The 19,690-nt window shown below is 47.4% G+C and overlaps 1 protein-coding gene across 1 annotated transcript in view; it reads right to left on the bottom strand.

Moving 5' to 3' along the window:
* LOC116507809 (transient receptor potential cation channel subfamily V member 2-like) overlaps positions 1 to 11,289 on the bottom strand; it is a 42,814-nt gene extending 31,525 nt beyond the window's left edge. Inside the window, exons 1-5 of the mRNA XM_032216142.1 lie at positions 11,108 to 11,289; positions 10,033 to 10,166; positions 9,272 to 9,424; positions 6,451 to 6,591; positions 5,722 to 6,020 (exon numbers count right to left, since the gene is read on the bottom strand). Coding sequence (XP_032072033.1) covers positions 5,722 to 6,020; positions 6,451 to 6,591; positions 9,272 to 9,424; positions 10,033 to 10,166; positions 11,108 to 11,289 — 909 coding nt within the window. The remainder of the gene's footprint in view (positions 1 to 5,721; positions 6,021 to 6,450; positions 6,592 to 9,271; positions 9,425 to 10,032; positions 10,167 to 11,107) is intronic.
* Between the last annotated feature and the right edge of the window lie 8,401 nt (positions 11,290 to 19,690).

Below are 19,690 nucleotides of genomic sequence, written 5' to 3' on the forward strand. Positions count from 1 at the left end.
TAAGCCGGAAACTTTCTTATTAGGAATAATAGATCAAAAAATTTGCAAATCTGACCAATACCTCCTAGTCCATATTCTGACAGCGTCAAGGATTGTTTACGCACAGCGCTGGAAGAGTGAAAATGCCCCCACCAACACTATGGTGATGAATAAATTTTAGAACTAGCAGAAATGAACAGACTGACGATGCGAATTAATGACAAAGAAGACACAGACTTTTATACAGTCTGGGAGAAGCTATACAAATGGCTTGATGAGTCAGTGAAGACCTAGACATAAAAAGAGATAGCTAACTAACCTATCACGATTAAACCAATAACTCAAATGAACAATATACAACAACTGAGAGATAAACGAAAGGAGAAATGTATCAGGGGCGAGAACCCACCGTCGAGCAATTTTGTCACGCTACAATGCTGGGAAAACTTTAAAAAGCTGATAGGAAATTCGCTATAATTACCTGCATGAAATTAGTGATCAAACTTCATTTTAGATGAGGCGAGAAGACGTATAATCCTTGCCTCTTCAAGCAAGGAAAGGGAAAGAGAACCAGATTGTCCTCAGCAGAGGAAATATGCAAATGTAACAAAGGTTAGAAGGGAGGGAAGGAGGATAGTAGGGAAGTCTGGATGGAGAGGAGAAAGGAGAGGAATAGGAAAGGCAGAAGAAGGGGGGAAGAAAGAGGAGGAAGAGAAAGAAGAGAAGGGAAAGAAGGTGGGAAGAAAGAAGGAGAGAAGAAAGAGAAGAAACTGGGGGAGGAAGGAGGGAGGGAAGAAGAGAGGGTAGTAAAGAGGGAAAGAGGGAGGGAAAGAAAGAGAGAAGGAGAGTTGAAAGGAAGGAGGAAGGAGGGAGGAAAGGAGGGAGATTAAGAGAAAAGGAAGGAGGAGGGAAAGAGGCAGGGAAGGAGGGAAGGTATGTGTGAAGGAGGGGGGAGCGAGGGAGGGAAAGGAGGGGGAAGGAAAGGAGAAAAGGAGAAAAGAAAGGAGGGAAGGCAGGGGAGAAGGAAGTAAGGGGGGAGGGAAGAAAAGAGGGAGGGAAAGATACCTAACCTTTGATGTTTATAATGATTTGATAGTATGGGAATATCTCGAAATGTAGTTGTATTGTTTGTTACAAGTTATGGATGTTGTATTTTCTTTTTACCAATAAAATCTACAAAAAAAAAAAAAAAAAAATCAAAGTACCTAGTCACACAACAGAAAAAGCATCAAAGCCAAAGTGGAAAATCCGATTAGAACAAAAAGTCAAAAAATTAAGGGCAGATGCTAGTAACTTAAAGAACATGCATGAGCAACGGCTTAAAAACAACAAAACCATAGATCGGCTAATCAGAAGATATAGATTGGATACAAGAAACATCAATGAAGCTTTAGAGATTGTAAAACAGCGGATAACAGCAACATCTAGAAAAATTGAAAGATATGAGGCACGAATCATCCAATATAAACAAAATCAGCAATTTCGATCAAACCAACGGCGTTTTTATCAAAGTCTTAATGTGAATGGTGACACCAAAAGTGAAAAACCAGAAAAGCAAGCCACAGTTTAATTCTGGAAAGAATTGTGGGAAAATGCAAAGGACTACAACAAGGAAGCAAAGTGGATACATGACTTTGAGAAAAGCATTGGCAACAAACAAATGCAAGTATTAGAAATAACAACTGAGATGGTCAAAAATCGAGTAAAAAAGGTAAAGAATTGGACATCACCTGGAAAGGACCAATTACATGGTTTCTGGCTCAAATATCTGACCAGTTTACATGCAATATTGGCCAGGCAACTGAATGAAATTTTACAAAAGGGCCAAATTGATGAATGGGTGACAACTGGAAAAACATACTTGATTCAGAAAGATGCAACTAAAGGAACAACACCTGAAAACTATAGACCAATAACATGCTTGCCAACAACCTTCAAATTACTCACAGGCATTATTGCAGATAACATGATGGATTATTTGGAAACAAACAACATCTTGCCAGTAGAGCAAAAAGGCAACAAAAGAAGGAGCAGGGGCACAAAAGATCAGCTCCTAATTGATAAAATGATATTAGAAAATTGTAAGAACAGAAAAACGAACTTGAATTGATTACAAAAAGGCATTTGATTCACTGCCACATAGTTGGATCATAAAATGCTTAGAAACAACTGGCATTAGCAAAAATATTACATTCTTTACTGAAAAGGCGATGAAACAATGGAGAACTGAGTTGGCAGTAGGGAATGAGATCTACGAAATGGTTAATATCAAGTGAGGAATTTTCCAGGGTGATTCACTTTCACCTCTTCTCTTCATCATCGCAATGATCCCACTAACAGTAATCTTAAAAAAAAAATGAAATTAGGCTACCAAACAGCCAAAGAAGCTGAAAAAATTTCACATTTACTATATATGGATGATTTGAAACTCTATGGAAAGTCAGAAATAGAAATCCAATCATTGACAAACACAGTCCGAGTATTCAGCACCGATATTTCAATGCAGTTTGGCATGGAAAGATGCGCCACTATAGCCATAAAAAGAGGCAAAATCACTGCACGTGAGGGAATTGAAATGCCCAATGGCCAACTAATTAAATGCAACGAAAATGAAGCCTACAAATACTAAGGCATTCTGCAGTTGGATAACATCAAACATGGAGAAGTAAAAACTATTGTCAGGCGAGAGTACAAGAACAAAAGAACAAAAAACTGCTGAAGGCCCAACAGACGAAACAAGAATACAGAAAAGATGTGATAAAATCAAGAATGGAGAGTTGGCAGAACAAAGCACTACATGGCCAATTTCTGGAAAAAATAAAAGATAAAGTGGACAGTAAACAAACTTGGTTATGGTTAACAACAGGTACATTAAAGAAAGAAACAGAGTCACTAATCCTGGCTGCACAAGAACAAGCTATCCGCACAAATGCCATTAAGGCCAAAATCGAAAAATCCTCTGATGATGCCAAATGCAGACTTTGCAAAGAAGCTGACGAAACTGTTGATCACATACTCAGCTGCTGTAAAAAAATCACGCAGACTGATTATAAATTGCGGCACAATTCAGTAGCACAAATGAACCATTGGAATTTGTGCAAAAATTATAATATTAAAACAGCAACAAACTGGTGGGAACATCAGCCTGAAAAAGTCACCGAAAATCAGATGGTCAAGATCTTATGGGATTTTCGTATACAAACCGACAAAATACTGGCGCATAATACACCAGACATCACACTGGTTGAGAAAAATAAGGTCACAATTATAGACATCGCAATACCAGGTGATAGCAGGGTCGCTGAGAAGGAACATGAAAAAATCGCAAGATACCAGGACTTAAAAATCGAAATTCAACGACTATGGCACAAACCAGCAGTGGTAATTCCAGTGGTAATTGGCACACTGGGTGCTATTCCAAAAGCACTGGAATTACATTTAAAACAGTTAAAAATTGACAAAATCACCATCAGTCAATTGCAAAAAGCCGCACTGCTTGGATCTGCACGCATATTACGAAAATACGTTACAACGTCCTAGGCCCCTGGGTGGGGCCCGACTAGTAACCAATGCCAAATCCGGCGAAACAACTGGCCGCTGTGATACAATTGTATAATAATAATAATAATAATCCTCTTGCACCTATGTCCATTTCTCCTTTTTTCTAATCTGTCTGCAAGAAAATGGATGCACCCACAATGAAGTCAAGTTGACATTACACACACCACGATATAGACATGACAATACAGGTAGTCCTTGAGTTACAATGTTCATTTAGTGGCCATTCAAAGTTACAACGGCACGGAAAAAAGTGACTTATGACTGTTTTTCACACTTATGACCATTGAAGCATCCCCACGGTCAGGTGATTAAAATTCAGACACTTGGCAACTGACTCATATTTATGACGGTCACAGTGTTATGAGACCCCCTTTCGCGAGAAGCAAAGTCAAACGGGAAGCCTGATTCAGTTAACAACCATGCTACCAACTCAACCACTGCAGTGATCCACTTAACAACTGTGGTGAGAAAGGTTCGCGAAATGGGGCAAAACTCACTTAACAAATGTCTCACTCAGCCACCTAAATTTGGGGTGTCATAAGTCGAGGACTACCTGTGCTTCACACAAGACTGGCGGGGGAATTCTGGGAGTTGAAGTCCACCCGTCTTAAAAATGCCAAGTCAGTCGAACAATTATGTGGAGACAGATGGTTCTCATAGTAAGGAGTGTTTCAGTGAATCACTCGGTCGTTAAGCAAATCTGGCTTCCCCCATTGACTTTGCTTGCTGGAAGATGGCTGGGTAGATCATGAAAAGGGATAGCATTGGGCCTACCCACCCGCCCGCATTCCTTCCTGCTTTTTGAGGGAAACAGGCCAATCGCTTACACACATACAGCTTACAACGCCTGCACAATCCCCGCTGAGTGGGTGTCACAGGGCGGTGGCATGCGCATGCGCGCATGTCCAAGGTGGACGCCCGGCCCCATCAAAGCGTACCGGTTGTGATGGGATCCAGAACTAACTACTGTAACCCAAGACATGCCAACTGTCATAACTACATGCCAATCATCTGAATTTTGATTATGTTCCCTCTAATTTTTTTTCAGTGTGAGTATAGTGTTTGAGAAGCACATTTTCATGCCTGAGCACCTGAATTTTTTTCACAGATGTCACCTAAGACAACAACAAAAACAGTATTATTTGAAAGTTATGTTTATTCAAGGTACCCACTTAATTAAAAGTGTTATATAATATCAGTATCACTTAACAACGCTCCTGCTTAGCAACCAAATGTTGACTCAGGAACTCTGGCATTGAAGAGTGCAAGTCTTAAAGCTATCAAGTTACAAGACCCTCGCACCCCTAACCCACTAGAAAAAAAAACCCTGGGGTGTTCAAACTTGACAGCTTTAAGACTTGAGGACTTCAGTTCCCAGAATTCCTCCTCCACTCATGTTGGCTCAGGAACTCTGGCATTGAGGAGTGCAAGTCTTAAAGCTGTAAAGTTACATGACCCTTTCACCCCTAACCCTCTAGGAAAAAAACCCCCAGAGATGTTCAAACTTGACAGCTTTAAGACGTGTGGACTTCAACTCCCAGAATTCCTCCTCCAGTCATGTTGCTCTTTCGCCTTGGCGCCGCTATGGCTACCTCCGTCCGGACCTGGCACAGCCAGCACAAACTACCGTCAGTCACCCCGTGCTCATCAAAACGAGTCCGGGGAGGTCCTTTGCGGGTGATCACTCCTAGCCGCTTGTGCTCGGCACTGCGGCTGAAGTAAAGCCCCAAAGCCCCCACCGCCACCGGAATATCTGCTGCTGCCTCCTCCTCCTCCAACAGCACTGCCGGATTTGCTGAATACAGGGCGACTGACGGTAGTTTGAGCGGTGGAGCCAGTGCCTAGGTGATCCTAGGAGATCGGCTGTGCCACGTAAGCTCCTGCCGCCATCCCCACCTCCCCGCCCGTGCTAACCCTAACCAGGACAGAACATCTGAGGCTCCTCAGCTTCCGGAACCTGTGACACTGGAAATCACGGCGTGGCAATTGGAAACTGCTGCGCGGTGTTTTCTTGCCACTTGCGCGGCCGCGCAGCCACGCAGCTTAGAGGGAACATTGGTGACCATGGGGATGCAATTAGGATTGCCCGTCACTGTTTCTGATGCTGTTGTAACTGCAACACATCACTAAACAAATGGTTGTAAGTCGAGGACTAGGTATACTGTTGAGGAGGGAGATTACCTCGACTTTCCCGGTCTTGACGGCCAGCGTTAAAGGAGTCAGCTGTTCCTTGTTTTTAATCTCTTCCAATTTGCGGGAAGGGTCAATCTCGGCGCCTTTCATCAGGATCATATCGTACATGTTGACCACGAGCTCAGTGTTCTTCTCCGTGTCATTGGCCACCATCACCAGCGCATGGAGGACGGTGTTGCCCATGGAATCCTGCTCGGTCAGCCTGGCCTTCTGGTGAGGGTTATTCAGAAGGTACATGACCACTTCTGGCTGGTTGGTACAAGCAGCCAAGGAGAGAGGAAGTTCACCTGGAAGAGAGAGGATGATGGGCCAAGGTTGCATTGACCATCTAGGTCAGAGGTGTCCAACCTTGGTCACTTGTAAGACCTTTGGACTTCAACTCCCAGAATTCCCCAGCCAGCAGGTCTTCCAGTGGCCAAGGTGGAAGTTCACAGCTCTTTTAAGTCTTGTGGACTTCAACTCCCAGAATTCCTCAGCCAGCAGGTCTTCAAGCTGAAGTCCACAGTTCTTTAAGTCTTCTGGCCTTCAACTCCCAGAAATCTGACTGGGGAATTCTGGGAGTGGAGGTCTACAGGTCTTCAAGTGGCCAAGGTTGGTCAACTCTGACCTGCAGTGTCTCCCAGAGTGGGAGGATATCGAATCCCCTTTGAGGATGAAAACAATGGAGCGGTCAACCAGAGTCAAATTGCACCCACAACATTTGTCCTGCCGCCCTACCGAAATAAAAGCGAGCCTTTTTGTGGTCCTTCTGGAACAAAAGACCAGAAGCCGCGGCATGGACACGAGCCCCGTTCTCCACCAGGAGCTTCACAAGAGCAAGGTTCCTCTTCTCAATGGCGATGTGGAGCGCTGTTTGGCCTGCAAAGATGGTGAGAAATGGCACCGGAGAAAGATGGGAGATTTTATCAAGAGGTCTGCACAAGTTTAGGTCAAAAAAAGTCAAGATGGCGGCCACCCCTGGGCCATCAAAACTCCAACTGTTTCCCTGTTTAACTGAAAAAGCTCCATTGTTTTTAACTGTATCAATAATGCAGCCATTCCTGATACACCCGTACCGGTGCCTGCTGGAAGCAGCAGCCACCGTACCAGAACAGTGCTTTGGTGGGCCCCGCCCACCCTCGTTCTTTACCTGTATTTGAAGGAAACGGGCCATTTGTGCAGCGTTTGGCACCTGCGCGACACTCTGCCGAGTAGCTGGAGTGTCGCAGGCAGTGGATGCGCATGCGTGCATAATGCGTGTACCCGTGGTGGACGCCCAGCCCTGTTGCAGCATACGGGATTGTAACGGGGTCCGGAACCCACCGCTGAGCCATTCCCCCGAATTTCCAATTGCATGGGAAGAATTCTCATTTCAAGAATGAGAAAAGGACAGTCTCTTCATGGGATCACCCCTGGGATCAGGGATGAAATGTAAAAATGTTTGCCACTGGTTCTCTGGGCGTGGCTTGGTGGGTGTGGCTTGGTGGGGGCATGTGACTGGGTGGGCGTGGCCAACTTTTTAAAAAAAATTAATATACTTTTTTATTTTCCACTTTCATAACATATAATCACATGTATACTATTACATAGCCAATATCCTATTGTATTAAGTAGTAATTACATCAGTTCCTCTTCTCATCAGCGCCCAGAAAGATAAAAACCCATTATTAGCTCTTCTGCTTTCCATACACCTTTCTCCTACCTCTCTCCTACCTCCTTTCTTCCCTCCATCATCCTTTTCTACTCTACTTCCCCTTCCTTTCTCCTTCTCCTCTCTCTTCATTCCACTCCTCCTTATTCTCCTCCCTTCCCCCCTTACCCTCTCTCCTATCCCTCTCTTCCTATCTTTCTTCTCTCCTTTCCCACTCTTCCTCTCATTCACTTGGTGAACTTTTTTTTAATTTTTAAAGTATTTTTACTACCTATTCGCCCGAGCCGGTAGTAAAAAAAGAATACTTTAAGAAGGGGGAAATACAGATGAGAAATTCAAGCTGGAATGGAGAAGATGGATTGATTATATTCAAAATAAATATGGGACTAAGAAACTTCAGTTAGCTTATGAATGAATAAACAAGGAATGTTACAACTTATCTAAGTTAGCTTTAGTTAAAGTACGAGCGAAGGGACGATGCTAAAGTTAGTTAGTTTATTTTAGTGTATGATTGCTAAATGTTCATACCCTGTATTTGCTCTGGGAGGTTGGGGGGGCGGGGAAGGGTGGGAGGGGATGTGTGTTTGGTGGGGAGGGAGGGAAGGGGAAAGGTATATAATTGTAAAATTTATTAAAACTTTTAATAAAAAAAAAGAAGGGGGGAGGTTCAGCTGTGCAGGGCCATCGTGGGAACCTTTTCGATGTTCCGAGGTGGTGCAGTGAGTAGAGTGCAGAACTGCAGGCCACTTCAGCTGACTGCTAGTTCAGCGGTTCAGCGGTTCAAATCTCACCGGCTCAGGGTTGACTCAGCCTTCCATCCTTCCGAGGTGGGTGAAATGAGGACCCAGACTGTGGGGGCGATATGCTGACTCTGTAAACCGCTTAGAGAGGGCTGAAAGCCCTATGAAGCGGTATATAAGCCTAACTGCTATTGCTATTGCTATTCCCCCCCCCCATTTTTAAAGCATTTTTTAAAACTACTGAATAGGTAGTAAAAAATACTTTGAGAAGTGAAAAAAAGAAAGATTCCCACCATTAAACAGCACAGCTGATTGTCACAGAACCTTTCCCCCCCCCCCACTTTTTAAAGCATTTTTTAACTACCAGTTCGGGCGAATAGGCAGGAAAAAAATGCTTTAAAAAGTGTGGGGGGAGGGGAAAAGCTTCTGACACTTTGAGCGGAACCAACAACAATTTTCCCTACCGGTTCGCGCAAACCGGTAGCATTTCACCCCTCCCTGGGATGGTGGTGGCCATCTTGACTCTTATGACCACATTCCTGGCTGTCTATTCAGAAAGGCGTTTGTTATATTAACGTTGGGGGGAGGGCATGGAAATTGATTAAATAAACAAATTCCCCAAATTTGTTGGCAAAAATGTCACGGGATTTCCATAAGATCGAGGCAGGTCTTCCCTCTGCTTGGACAGCCTATGCTCCTAGTCCTCAGTGAGGTGCTTCTGCTGAGCCTCCTTCTCGGTCGGATCCGGTTTGAACTGAGCTGTTGTGCCAACTCTTTCTCCTGGCGGCTGCTTAGCTCCAGCAACGGCTTCCTGTTGGGGCCCCAAGGAGCCCAGGCGGGCAGGCGAGGAGTGGCTGGGAGGGGGAAGGGCTAAGAGAGGCCAGCGAGGCGCCCCACAATGTGAGTGACACCGAGTTGGCCACACCCAGCCAGTCACATGACCACCTGGCCACACCCAGCCAGCCAGTCGTTAGGCAGATGATATCATTGGCCCAGGGGATTTAAAATTATGAATTTAGTGGTCCCTGAAGTCCGAAAGGTTGGTGATCTCTGACCTGGATGACTGAAGATTCTCCCCAGAGTTTCTCCCAACTGAAGATCTCCTTCCAGCCACCCCATCCTAGAAGACAGAGTCCTCCACCCTCACCGTCCCAGGAAGGAGCCTTACCCTCGTAGTAGCTGTCAGTGCAAGCGGTGTTGACCAAAGACCTGGGGTTCTCTGTCTCCTTGTCTATCTCCAGGAGCAAAGGGATAGTGGGGTTCTGTCCATCTTTCAAATGGAGCAAGGCCTTCATCAAACAGGTCTTCCCCTTCTTCCCATCTGGAAGAAAGAAGAAGCTTAGGTGAAGCCCATCTCGTCTTCCATCTTCCTAAAACAGCCTTTCTCCACTTTAGCCATGGACGGACTTCAACACCCAGAATCCCTCAGTCAGGGTTCTTTAAGATGGGTGGACTTCCACTCCCAGAATCCCCCAGCCAGGGTTCTTTAAGAGGGATGGACTTCCACTCCCAGAATTCCCCAGTCAGGATTCTTTAAGAGGGATGGACTTCCACTCCCAGAATTCCCCAGCCAGCAGGCTTTAAGATGGGTGGACTTCCACTCCCAGAATCCCCCAGTCAGGATTCTTTAAGAGGAGAGGAATTTCCTAACAGTTGGGACAATTAACCAGTGGAACAGCTTGCCACCAGAAGCTGTGTGTGCTCCATCACTGGATGTTTTTAAGAAGAGTCTAGACAGTCACTTACAGTATCTGAAATAGTATAGGTTCTCTTGCTTGAGCAGGGGGTTGGACTAGATCACCTCCAGGTTCCCTTTCAGCTCTATTCCGATTAACCCCACAGTTCTCCCCTGAGCTGCAAATATTCCATTTTAGGGGAAGTTCTATGAGGCTTGTCTTCTTGTTACCCTGATGTAACGGCAAGATCTACCTCTAAATTGAGTGTCGGTGAGAAAGGTGGACATTCTCCGCAGATAATCGGTCAGGCCATTCAGCTGTTCCGGGTCTCCCGCAACTACGGCTTGGAAAATGCGCTTGTTGTCGAAGCAATTTGGATCATCCGGTCTGGGGAAGAGAAAGGAGAGGGAAAGGGTCCAAGACAGATTCACTCCTTTGGCCCACTGCCCAGCTGGTAACTTTGGACCAAATACCAGGAGATGGTGAGTTCTAGTCCCTGCCTTAGCCATGAAAACTGGCTGGGTGACTGTGGGCCAATCACCAGGAGCCAATGAGTTAAAGGTGGCTCATAGAACATAGAATAATAGAGTTGGAAAGTTAATAATAAGTTAATAAGGTTAATAATAGATTGGAAGGCTCGGTGCCTTTGGGCCAATCAGCAGGAGACGGTGAGTTCTAGTCCCACCTTAGCCATGAAAGCCAACTGGGTGTCTTTGGGCCAATCACTAGGAGCCAGTGAATTCTAGTTCTGCCTTAGGCATGAAAGCCAATTGGGTGACTTTGGGCCAATCAGCAGGAGGCGGTGAGTTCTAGTCTCGTCTGAGCCATGAAAACTGAGTGGGTGCCTTTGGGCCAATTGCCAGGAGACAGTGAATTCTAGTCCTGCCTTAGGCATGAAAGCCAATTGGGTGCCTCTGGGCCAATCACCAGGAGGCGGTGAGTTCTAGTCCTGCTTTGGGCACGAAATCTGGTTGGGTGACTTTGGGCCAGTCCCCCCCCCTCTCTCTCTCTCAGGCCAACCCACAGGGTTGTTGTTGTGGGGGAAATAGAAGAAGGAAGGTGTCTTGGATAGGTTCACCATCTTGAGTTATTTGTAAAAATAAGAAAGGCAGGAAAGAAATGAAAAAAATAATCGTATCGTGCATCGCTTTAAGATGACAGAATAACAGAGTTGGAAGGGACCTTGTGGGTCATCTAGTCCAACCCAAGGCCGCGATTCCTGCACTGGACTGCAAAGCAGCCCATAAACCTTGGACAGAGACCAACACAAAAATTCTCCCTGGTGGCGAAATTCTGCAAAATAATTCCCATTGTGATAAATGACTTACGGGACGAGTCCTGGCCAGTAATTCAGATTCACCCGGATCTGGGGGGAGGGAGGGGCTTCCTTCTGGAAAGGGGTCTCCAAGGGGGGCAGGCCATGCTCCGCCCCAGCTGTCCCCTTCGTGGCTGCGTTCGGATCCTCCGCAAGGCCATCATCCGTCTCCAGCACAAAGCGGGATCTGCTCATTGTCCCGACAGTGGCAAGTGGGCCAAAGGCTGAACCTAAAGGGCTGGCAGAACTGGGTAGGGAGGGGTTGTGGGGAAGGGGTTGGGGCAAAGGGATCTTGTTGTGGACAATCAATTAAATACGCGCCAGCAGTGTGCATTGTCAGCCAAGAGCCCATGCAATCCTAAATTGTTTGCCTCCTGAAAAAAGCACCGTTGGGACAACCACGAACTGAATGACGGAGAATATCTACAGAGTTTTAGCTAATTTGGGATGAAGACCCTTGGAATGGTTGTGGGAACAGGAATGGATTTCCAGAGGGAAAAGAATTGCAGTCGACAGGAACCATTTGCACCACTCGGGTGACCTGAGGACACAGAGAAACCTCCAAGGGTGGGTGTTATGGCCCAGCAGGAGCCGTTGGAGCTGCCACCAGACTCCGACAGCGAGGGGCCCTATGACTCGGCTTTGGAGGATGTGGAGGACCCTGGACAGGGTTCCGACTCCGAGCAGGGCGCAGAGAGGTGCCTGAGCCTTGGACCAGTGTGGAGGAGACAAGGGAGTGTGATCCTGACGTCATGCATTGGAGCAGTGGGGAGAAGACAAGGGAGTTGGTCCTGGATGCCCGGCAATGGAGAGCTAATAGGCGTAAGGAACAGTTACGCAGTTACAGGAGATAATCGCACTCAGCCGGTGGTAATTAGGCTCCTCTCAAGACTATAAAAGGAATGATTGTGCACATGCCCTTTTGCAGGAAGTTGGAGAACATTTGTGGCTAGCTTGGCAGGCTGGATTGCTGCCAAGGTTAGTCTGTGCTGGATTGCTGCCAACGTCTTGTCTGTGCTGGCTTGCTGCCAAGGTCCTGTCTATGTGTCAATAAATCCTTGCAGTATCTTTGTCTCGGCGTGCTTTGGTGTAGGATGAGGGGGGTCAGAACAGGTGGGAATGGAGATTTTGCAGTATCCTTCCTCTGCTAGGCCCACCAAACCACGCCTGCCAAGCCACACCACGCCCACAGAACTGGTAGTAAATAAATTTGAATTTCACTACTAAACGCATCCCATTAGTAGCAAAGCAAAAATAAGCATTTGATTCCCTCTGATCTAAACTGCAAGACAGTTCAGCAGTCTGCACATGCTCTAAAGCCATCTCGTTCACGAGCCCCATTGTTTTATTTTCGGATGGGAAGGAGGATACTCACCGACTGGTTGGATTTCACGAGGCTAATCGTCCCAGATCTCCAGAATCCTGTGCAGGGATCTCCATCAAAGGCAAGATATCAACCTGGGTCCTTGGTCTGTAACCCCGACACGACCTCTCCGCTGCGAGATTGGCGGTGCATCCGAAGAGCAGCAGTTTCACCTGGAGTAGAGAAGCCTCAAGTATCTCTGCTAGGAAGGATGTGGCTACCATTATAACCTGAAAAAGGGGGAAGTGGTCGGAGTTCTCAGACTGGAGTAGACCAATTAGATTAGACACACCACCGTGAGAAGTGACATTTCTCCAGTTCAGGTTATGTGTCCAGAGGAACCAAGAACCCCTGTGTCCAAAGCAGGAAAAAAATGTGTTCCGATATTTGTAAGAGGTTATTTCTTCTTGGACTGGAGGTCATCCAGTCCACCCCCAGCTCAAGCAGGAGACCCTATATCAGTGTTTCTCAACCTTGGCAACTTGAAGATGTCCGGACTTTAACTCCCAGAATCCCCCAGCCAGCATTCGCTGGCTGGGGAATTCTGGGAGTTGAAGTCCGGACATCTTCAAGTTGCCAAGATTGAGAAACACTGCCCTATATCATTTCAGACAAGTCTTTTAAAACACCTCCAGTGATAGTGCACCCATAACTTCCGGTGGCAAGCAGTTCCACTGGTTAATGTTGGGAAGTCTCATCTTAATTCCAGGTTGCTTCTCTCTTTGGTTAGTTTCCATCCATTGCTTCTCGTCCTGCCTTCAGGGGATTTGCAAAATAAATTGACCCTTTCTTCTTTGGGGCAGCCCCTTAAATACTGGAAGCATCCCCCAAATACTATTGTCATGTCCCTCCTAGTCCTTCTTTTCTTTAGACTAGCTAAACCCAAATCCTGCAACCATTTTTCGTATGTTTTAGTCTCCAGGCCTTTAATCATCTTCGTTTCTCTTCTCTGCACTCTTTCCAGAATCTTCACATCTTTTTAAAAGTTTTTTATTTTTTCATTTTCATACAAATAACCGAATGTACCCTGTTACATAACCAACATTGTTTTATATTATTAAATATTTAAATACAATACAAATGCAATAGCAGAGTACCCTATATTGCTGTATTTATGTGTTTTTAATTATCACGTGGGGACTGTCTGAGTGAACGAATGAGTGTGTCTGATTCGGAGGGCCTGTCAGGGAATGCGGGAGCTATAGGTGTGGTTGGGGGGACCACGGACACGGGAGTGGGCCGGAGCATTACGGTCGTAACGGGGAGGGGCAGATATGGCGGGGACTTTAGGGCTGGCCATTACCGGGGAAGGAGGGTTCGCTACGTCACAGCGATCCCTCCTTCCGGCCCTATGAGTCCCACTCCGAGGCCAGATGGCGCGAGTAATCAGGACCCTGGTCTCCGGCTGTTGTCGCTAAATGCCAGGTCTGTTGTTCACAAGGCTCCCCTCGTCCGGGACTTAATTTTAGACGAGGCGGCAGACCTGGCATGTATTACTGAAACCTGGCTGGGCCCGGAGGGAGGAGTCCCCCTCGTAGAGATGTGCCCAGAAGGATTTCAGGTGCTTCATCAGCCGAGAGCTCAGGGAAGGGGTGGGGGTGTGGCTATTGTTATTCGGGAGTCTTTAGTACCTCGTAGGATCCCTGCTCTGGAGCTTGTCGGGTGTGAGTCCCTACTGGTGAAGCTGGACCTCAAGGGTCAAGTGGGCCTGCTGCTAACGTACCTGCCTCCCAACAGCGTTGCAGCAGCCCTCCCCTCACTCCTCGAGTCGGTAGCCGAGCTGGCAATTGAGTTCCCCAGGCTTATGGTCCTGGGGGATTTCAATTTGCCTATGCTCGGTGAACACTCTGATGGGGCACAGGAGTTCATGGCTTCCATGACAGCCATGGGCTTGACCCAGATAATTCGGGGCCCAACTCACTCTGCGGGTCACATGCTCGACCTCGTATTCCTCTCGGAGCAGTGGACTTGTGACCTTGGTCTGAGGGGTAATGAGATCATACCCCTGTCGTGGTCAGACCACTGCCTACTGAGGCTTGACTTCCGAAGACCAAACCCCCACTGTAGGGAGGAGGAACCGACCAAGTGGTTCCGCCCCAGGTGACTTATGGACCCTTTGAGGTTCCAGACGGAGCTTGGGGTTATTCCTGATACTCTCGCCCACAGTCCGGTAGAGACTCTGGTTGCTGCCTGGCATTCGACAGCATCGGAGACCCTCGACCGGATTGCGCCACTACGGCCCCTCCGAGGCGGCGGATCCCGGAGGCCTCCTTGGTTCACCGAGGAGCTCCGGGAGAGGAAGCGCCGGAGGAGACGCCTAGAGCACCTGTGGAGGTCCGATAAATCCGAATCGAACCGAGCACTTTTAACAACCTGCACCAAGGATTACATCAGGGCACTTAGGGCAGCAAAGAGATCTTATATTGCCACCTTGGTTGCGTCCGCCGAGTCCCGTCCAGCCGCCCTGTTTAGGATAACCCATTCCCTCTTAAATAAGAGGGATATGGGGGACCCCTTGCAGGGTAGGGCTGAAGACTATGCCCAGTTCTTGGCGGACAAAGTTGCTCGGTTTCGGTCGGATTTGGACTCCACCTTTGCAGAGCCAGCCGAGACACGAGAGGACGATTTGGTAGACCATCGCTGGGTTGAGTTTCAGGATGTTACCCCCGGGGACATGGACAAGGCCATGAGGGCTGTGAGTGCCTCCACCTGTGTACTGGACCCGTGTCCCTCCTGGCTGGTTGCTAACAGCAGGGAGGTGACACGGGGCTGGATCCAAGTGGTTATTACTGCCTCGCTTCGGGAGGGGCACTTCCCCGCCGCACTTAAAACGGCAGTGGTGAGACCCCTCCTGAAGAAACCATCTTTGGATCCAGCCGTACTTAACAACTACCCTCCAGTCTCCAACCTCCCCTTTATTGGGAAGGTTGTTGAGAAGGTGGTGGCCTACCAGCTCCAGCGGTCCTTGGAGGAAGCCGACTACCTGGACCCCTTCCAGTCCGGCTTCAGACCTGGTTACAGCACAGAAACCGCTTTGGTCGCATTGACCGATGATCTCTGGAGAGCCAGGGATGGAGGCCATGCCTCCATCTTGGTTCTCCTTGACCTCTTGGCGGCTTTCGATACCATCGACCATGGTATCCTTCTGCGACGACTGCGGGAGGTGGGGGTGGGAGGCACTGTTTTGCAGTGGTTCTCCTCCTACCTCTCGGACAGGTCGCAGTCGGTGTTGGTCGGGGGACAGAGATCGACCATGAGGCCCCTAACATATGGGGTGCCGCAGGGGTCGGTCCTGTCCCCCGTACTATTTAACATCTACATGAAACCGCTGGGCGAGATCATTCGGAGGCACGGGATAAGATACCATCAATATGCAGACGATACGCAGCTGTATCTGTCCGCCCCGTGCCAACTCAATGAAGCGGTGGACGTGATGAACCAGGGACTTGAAGCTGTTAGGGACTGGATGAGGGCTAACAAGCTTGTACTCAACCCAGAAAAGACCGAGTGGCTGTTGTGTTTCCCTCCCAAAAATTTGGTTAGTGTCCCATCGCTCAGGCTGGGGGGCCAAATTTTACACCCCTCAGACAGGGTTCGCAACTTGGGAGTCCTCCTGGATCCACAGCTGACCTTTGATGACCACCTGTCGGCTGTGACCAGGGGGGCATTTGCCCAGGTTCGCCTGGTGCGCCAGTTGCGACCCTACCTGAATCGGGAGGCTCTCACAACAGTCACTCGCGCCCTCGTGACCTCTAGGCTGGAATACTGCAACGTGCTCTACATGGGGCTGCCCTTGAAGAGCATCCGGCAGCTTCAGCTAGTCCAGAATGCGGCCGCGCGAGTGATTGTGGGTGCACCTCGGTTCGCCCACATAACACCTATCCTCCGCGAGCTGCACTGGCTACCTGTTGATCTCCGTGTGCGCTTCAAGGTGCTTCTTACTACCTACAAAGCCCTTCATGGTAGTGGATCTGCGTACTTGGGAGACCGCCTCCTGCCAATCACCTCCTCTCGACCCATAAGATCTCACAGATTAGGCCTCCTCCGAGTGCCATCTGCCAGCTGGCTACTACGCGGAGGAGAGCCTTTTCAGTGGCAGCTCCGACCCTCTGGAACGATCTCCCCATGGAGATTCGTACCCTCACCACCCTTCAGACCTTTCGCGCAGCCCTCAAGATCTGGCTATCCCGCCAGGCCTGGGGGTAAAGACCATAATCCGCCCCCACCCGAATGTTGTATGAATGTTGCTTGATTTTAATTATACATTGTGTTTTTATGTTATTGTATGTCTTCCCCTCCCATACAAGTTGTTAGCCGCCCTGAGTCCCCTCAGGGAAAAGGGCGGCCTATAAATAAACTCAACTACTACAACTACTAACTACTGGAAGGGGCCTTGGAGATCTTCTAGTCCAACCCCCTACCTAGGCAGGAAACCTATACCATTTCAGAGAAATGGCTATCCAGTGATGGGGCATTCACAACTTCTGGAGACTCTAGAAAGAGTGCAGAGAAGAGCAACAAAGAGGATTAGGGGACTGGAGACTAAAACATATGAGGAACGGTTGCAGGAACTGGGCAGGTCTAGTTTAATGAAAAGAAGGACTAGTGGAGACACAATAGAAGTCTTCCAATATCTCAGAAGTTGCCCCAAAGAAGAGGGAGTCAAGCTATTCTCCAAGGCACCTGAGGGTAGAACAAGAAGCAATGGGTGGAAACTAATCAAGGAGAGAAGCAACTTAGAACTGAGGAGGAATTTCCTGACAGTGAGAACAATTCACCAGTGGAACAGAAGTTGCCTCCAGAAGTTGTGAATGCCCCAACACTGGAAGCCTTTAAGAAGATGCTGGATAGCTAATTTGTCTGGAATGGAATAGGGTTTCCTGCTTGATCAGAGGGTTGGACTCTGATCCAACCCTCTGATCAAGGGGGTCTCTTCCAACTGTATTATTATGTTCTGTAGCAGAAGAAGAACCAACATGAGGAGGAAGAAGGAGGAAGTGGCAAGTGAGAAGAAGGGAAGGCAGGAAGGCAGGAAGGCAGGAAGGCAGGAAGGAAGGAAGGAAGGAAGGAAGGAAGGAAGGAAGGAAGGAAGGAAGGAAGATAATAGAGCTTGAAAGGACCTTGGAGGTCTTCTAGTCCAACCCCCACTTCTTCAACCAGAAGACCTTACTCTATTTCAGACAAGTGACTGTCCAGTCTCTTCTTAAAAATCTCCACAACTTCTGGTGGCAAGCTGTTCCACTGGTTAATAGTCCTCGCTGTTGTCCTCACTGTTCTCCTTAATTCCAGGTTAATTCTCTCTTTGATTACTTTCCATCCATTGTTTCTCCTCCTGCCTTCTGGTGCTTTGGAAAATACGTATGTTGACCCCAGTGGTGGGTTTCAAAATTTTTAGAACCTATTCTGTAGGTGTGGCCTGTTTTGTGGGAGTGGCCTGGCGGTCATGTGACTGGGTGGGCGTGAATCCTGCATCCAATTTCAGTCATCGCGCTACAAAAAAGTTGTTGAGACTTTGGAAAAATGCAAAGAAGAACAACTAAGGGGGTCAAAGGCCTAGAAACTAAAACATATCATGTTGCATATATCTCCAGCCTAGAGAAAAGAAGGACTAGGGGGGGACATGACAGCAATATTCCAGTATTTGAGTGCTTGCCACAAAGAGGAGGGAGTCAACCAGGGGTGGGTTTCTCCCGGTTTGCACTGGTACGCCAGAACCGGTTCGTGAAATTTAGCATACCTTTTGGAACCTGTTTGGAAGGAAGGAAGGAAGGAAGGAAGGAAGGAAGGAAGGAAGGGGGAGAGATATACACACAAGAAAGGAAGGAAGGAAGGAATGGAGGGAGGGAAAGTGAGAGAAAAAAGAGAGACAAAGATAGAAAGAGAAAGAAAAAAGAAAGAAAAAGGAAGTGGGAAAGAAAGAAGAAAGAGAGAGAAAAGGAAGGAAGGAAAGAAAGAGAGAGAAAGAAAGAAAAAGAAAGAGAACTTATGACCACAATTGAGCCCAAAATTTTAGTTGCTAAGCAAGAGCGTTGTTAAGTGAGTTTCACCACATTTTCCAAGTTAGCCACGCCCACCCGGTCACACGCCCACCAAGCCACGCCCACCCAGTCACATGACCACCAGGCCACTCCCACAAAACAGGCCACACCTACAGAATAGGTTCTAAAAATTTTGAAACCCACCACTGGGGTCAACATACGTATTTTCCAAAGCACCAGAAGGCAGGAGGAGAAACAATGGATGGAAAGTAATCAAAGAGAGAATTAACCTGGAATTAAGGAGAACAGTGAGGACAACAGCGAGGACTATTAACCAGTGGAACAGCTTGCCACCAGAAGTTGTGGAGATTTTTAAGAAGAGACTGGACAGTCACTTGTCTGAAATAGAGTAAGGTTTTCTGGTTGAAGAAGTGGGTCCTTTCAAGCTCTATTATCATTGATCCTTCCTTCCTTCCTTCCTTCCCTTCTTCTCACTTGCCACTTCCTTCTTCTTTCTGTTCATGTTGGTTCTTCTTCTGCTACAGAACATAATAATACAGTTGGAAGAGACCCCCTTGATCAGAGGGTTGGATCAGAGTCCAACCCTCTGATCAAGCAGGAAACCCTATTCCATTCCAGAAAAATGGCTATCCAGCATCTTCTTAAAGACTTCCGGTGTTGGGGCATTCACAACTTCTGGAGGCAACTTCGGTTCCACTGGTTAATTGTTCTCACTGTCAGGAAATTTCTCCTCAGTTCTAAGTTGCTTCTCTCCTTGATTAGTTTCCACCCATTGCTCCTTGTTCTACCCTCAGGTGTCTTGGAGAATAGCTTGATTCCCTCTTCTTTGTGGCAACCCCTGAGATATTGGAAGACTGCTATCATCTCTCCCCTAGTCCTTCTTTCTATTAAACTAGACATACCCAGTTCCTGCAACTGTTCTTCATATGTTTTAGTCTCCAGTCCCCTAATCCTCTTTGTTGCTCTTCTCTGCACTCTTTCTAGAGTCTCCAGAAGTTGTGAATGCCCCATCACTGGATAGCAATTTCTCTGAAACGGTATAGGTTTCCTGCTTAGGTAGAGGGTTGGACTAGAAGATCTCCAAGGACCCTTCCAACTCTGCTATTGTATTGTATTGTATTTAAATATTTAATAATATAAAACAATGTTGGTTATGTAACAGGGTACATTCGGTTATTTGTATGAAAATGAAAAAATAAAAAACTTGTGGAGACTCTGGAAAGAGTGCAGAAAA

This window comes from Thamnophis elegans, chromosome 4, assembly GCF_009769535.1.
Source record: "Thamnophis elegans isolate rThaEle1 chromosome 4, rThaEle1.pri, whole genome shotgun sequence".
Lineage (NCBI taxonomy): Eukaryota > Metazoa > Chordata > Lepidosauria > Squamata > Colubridae > Thamnophis > Thamnophis elegans.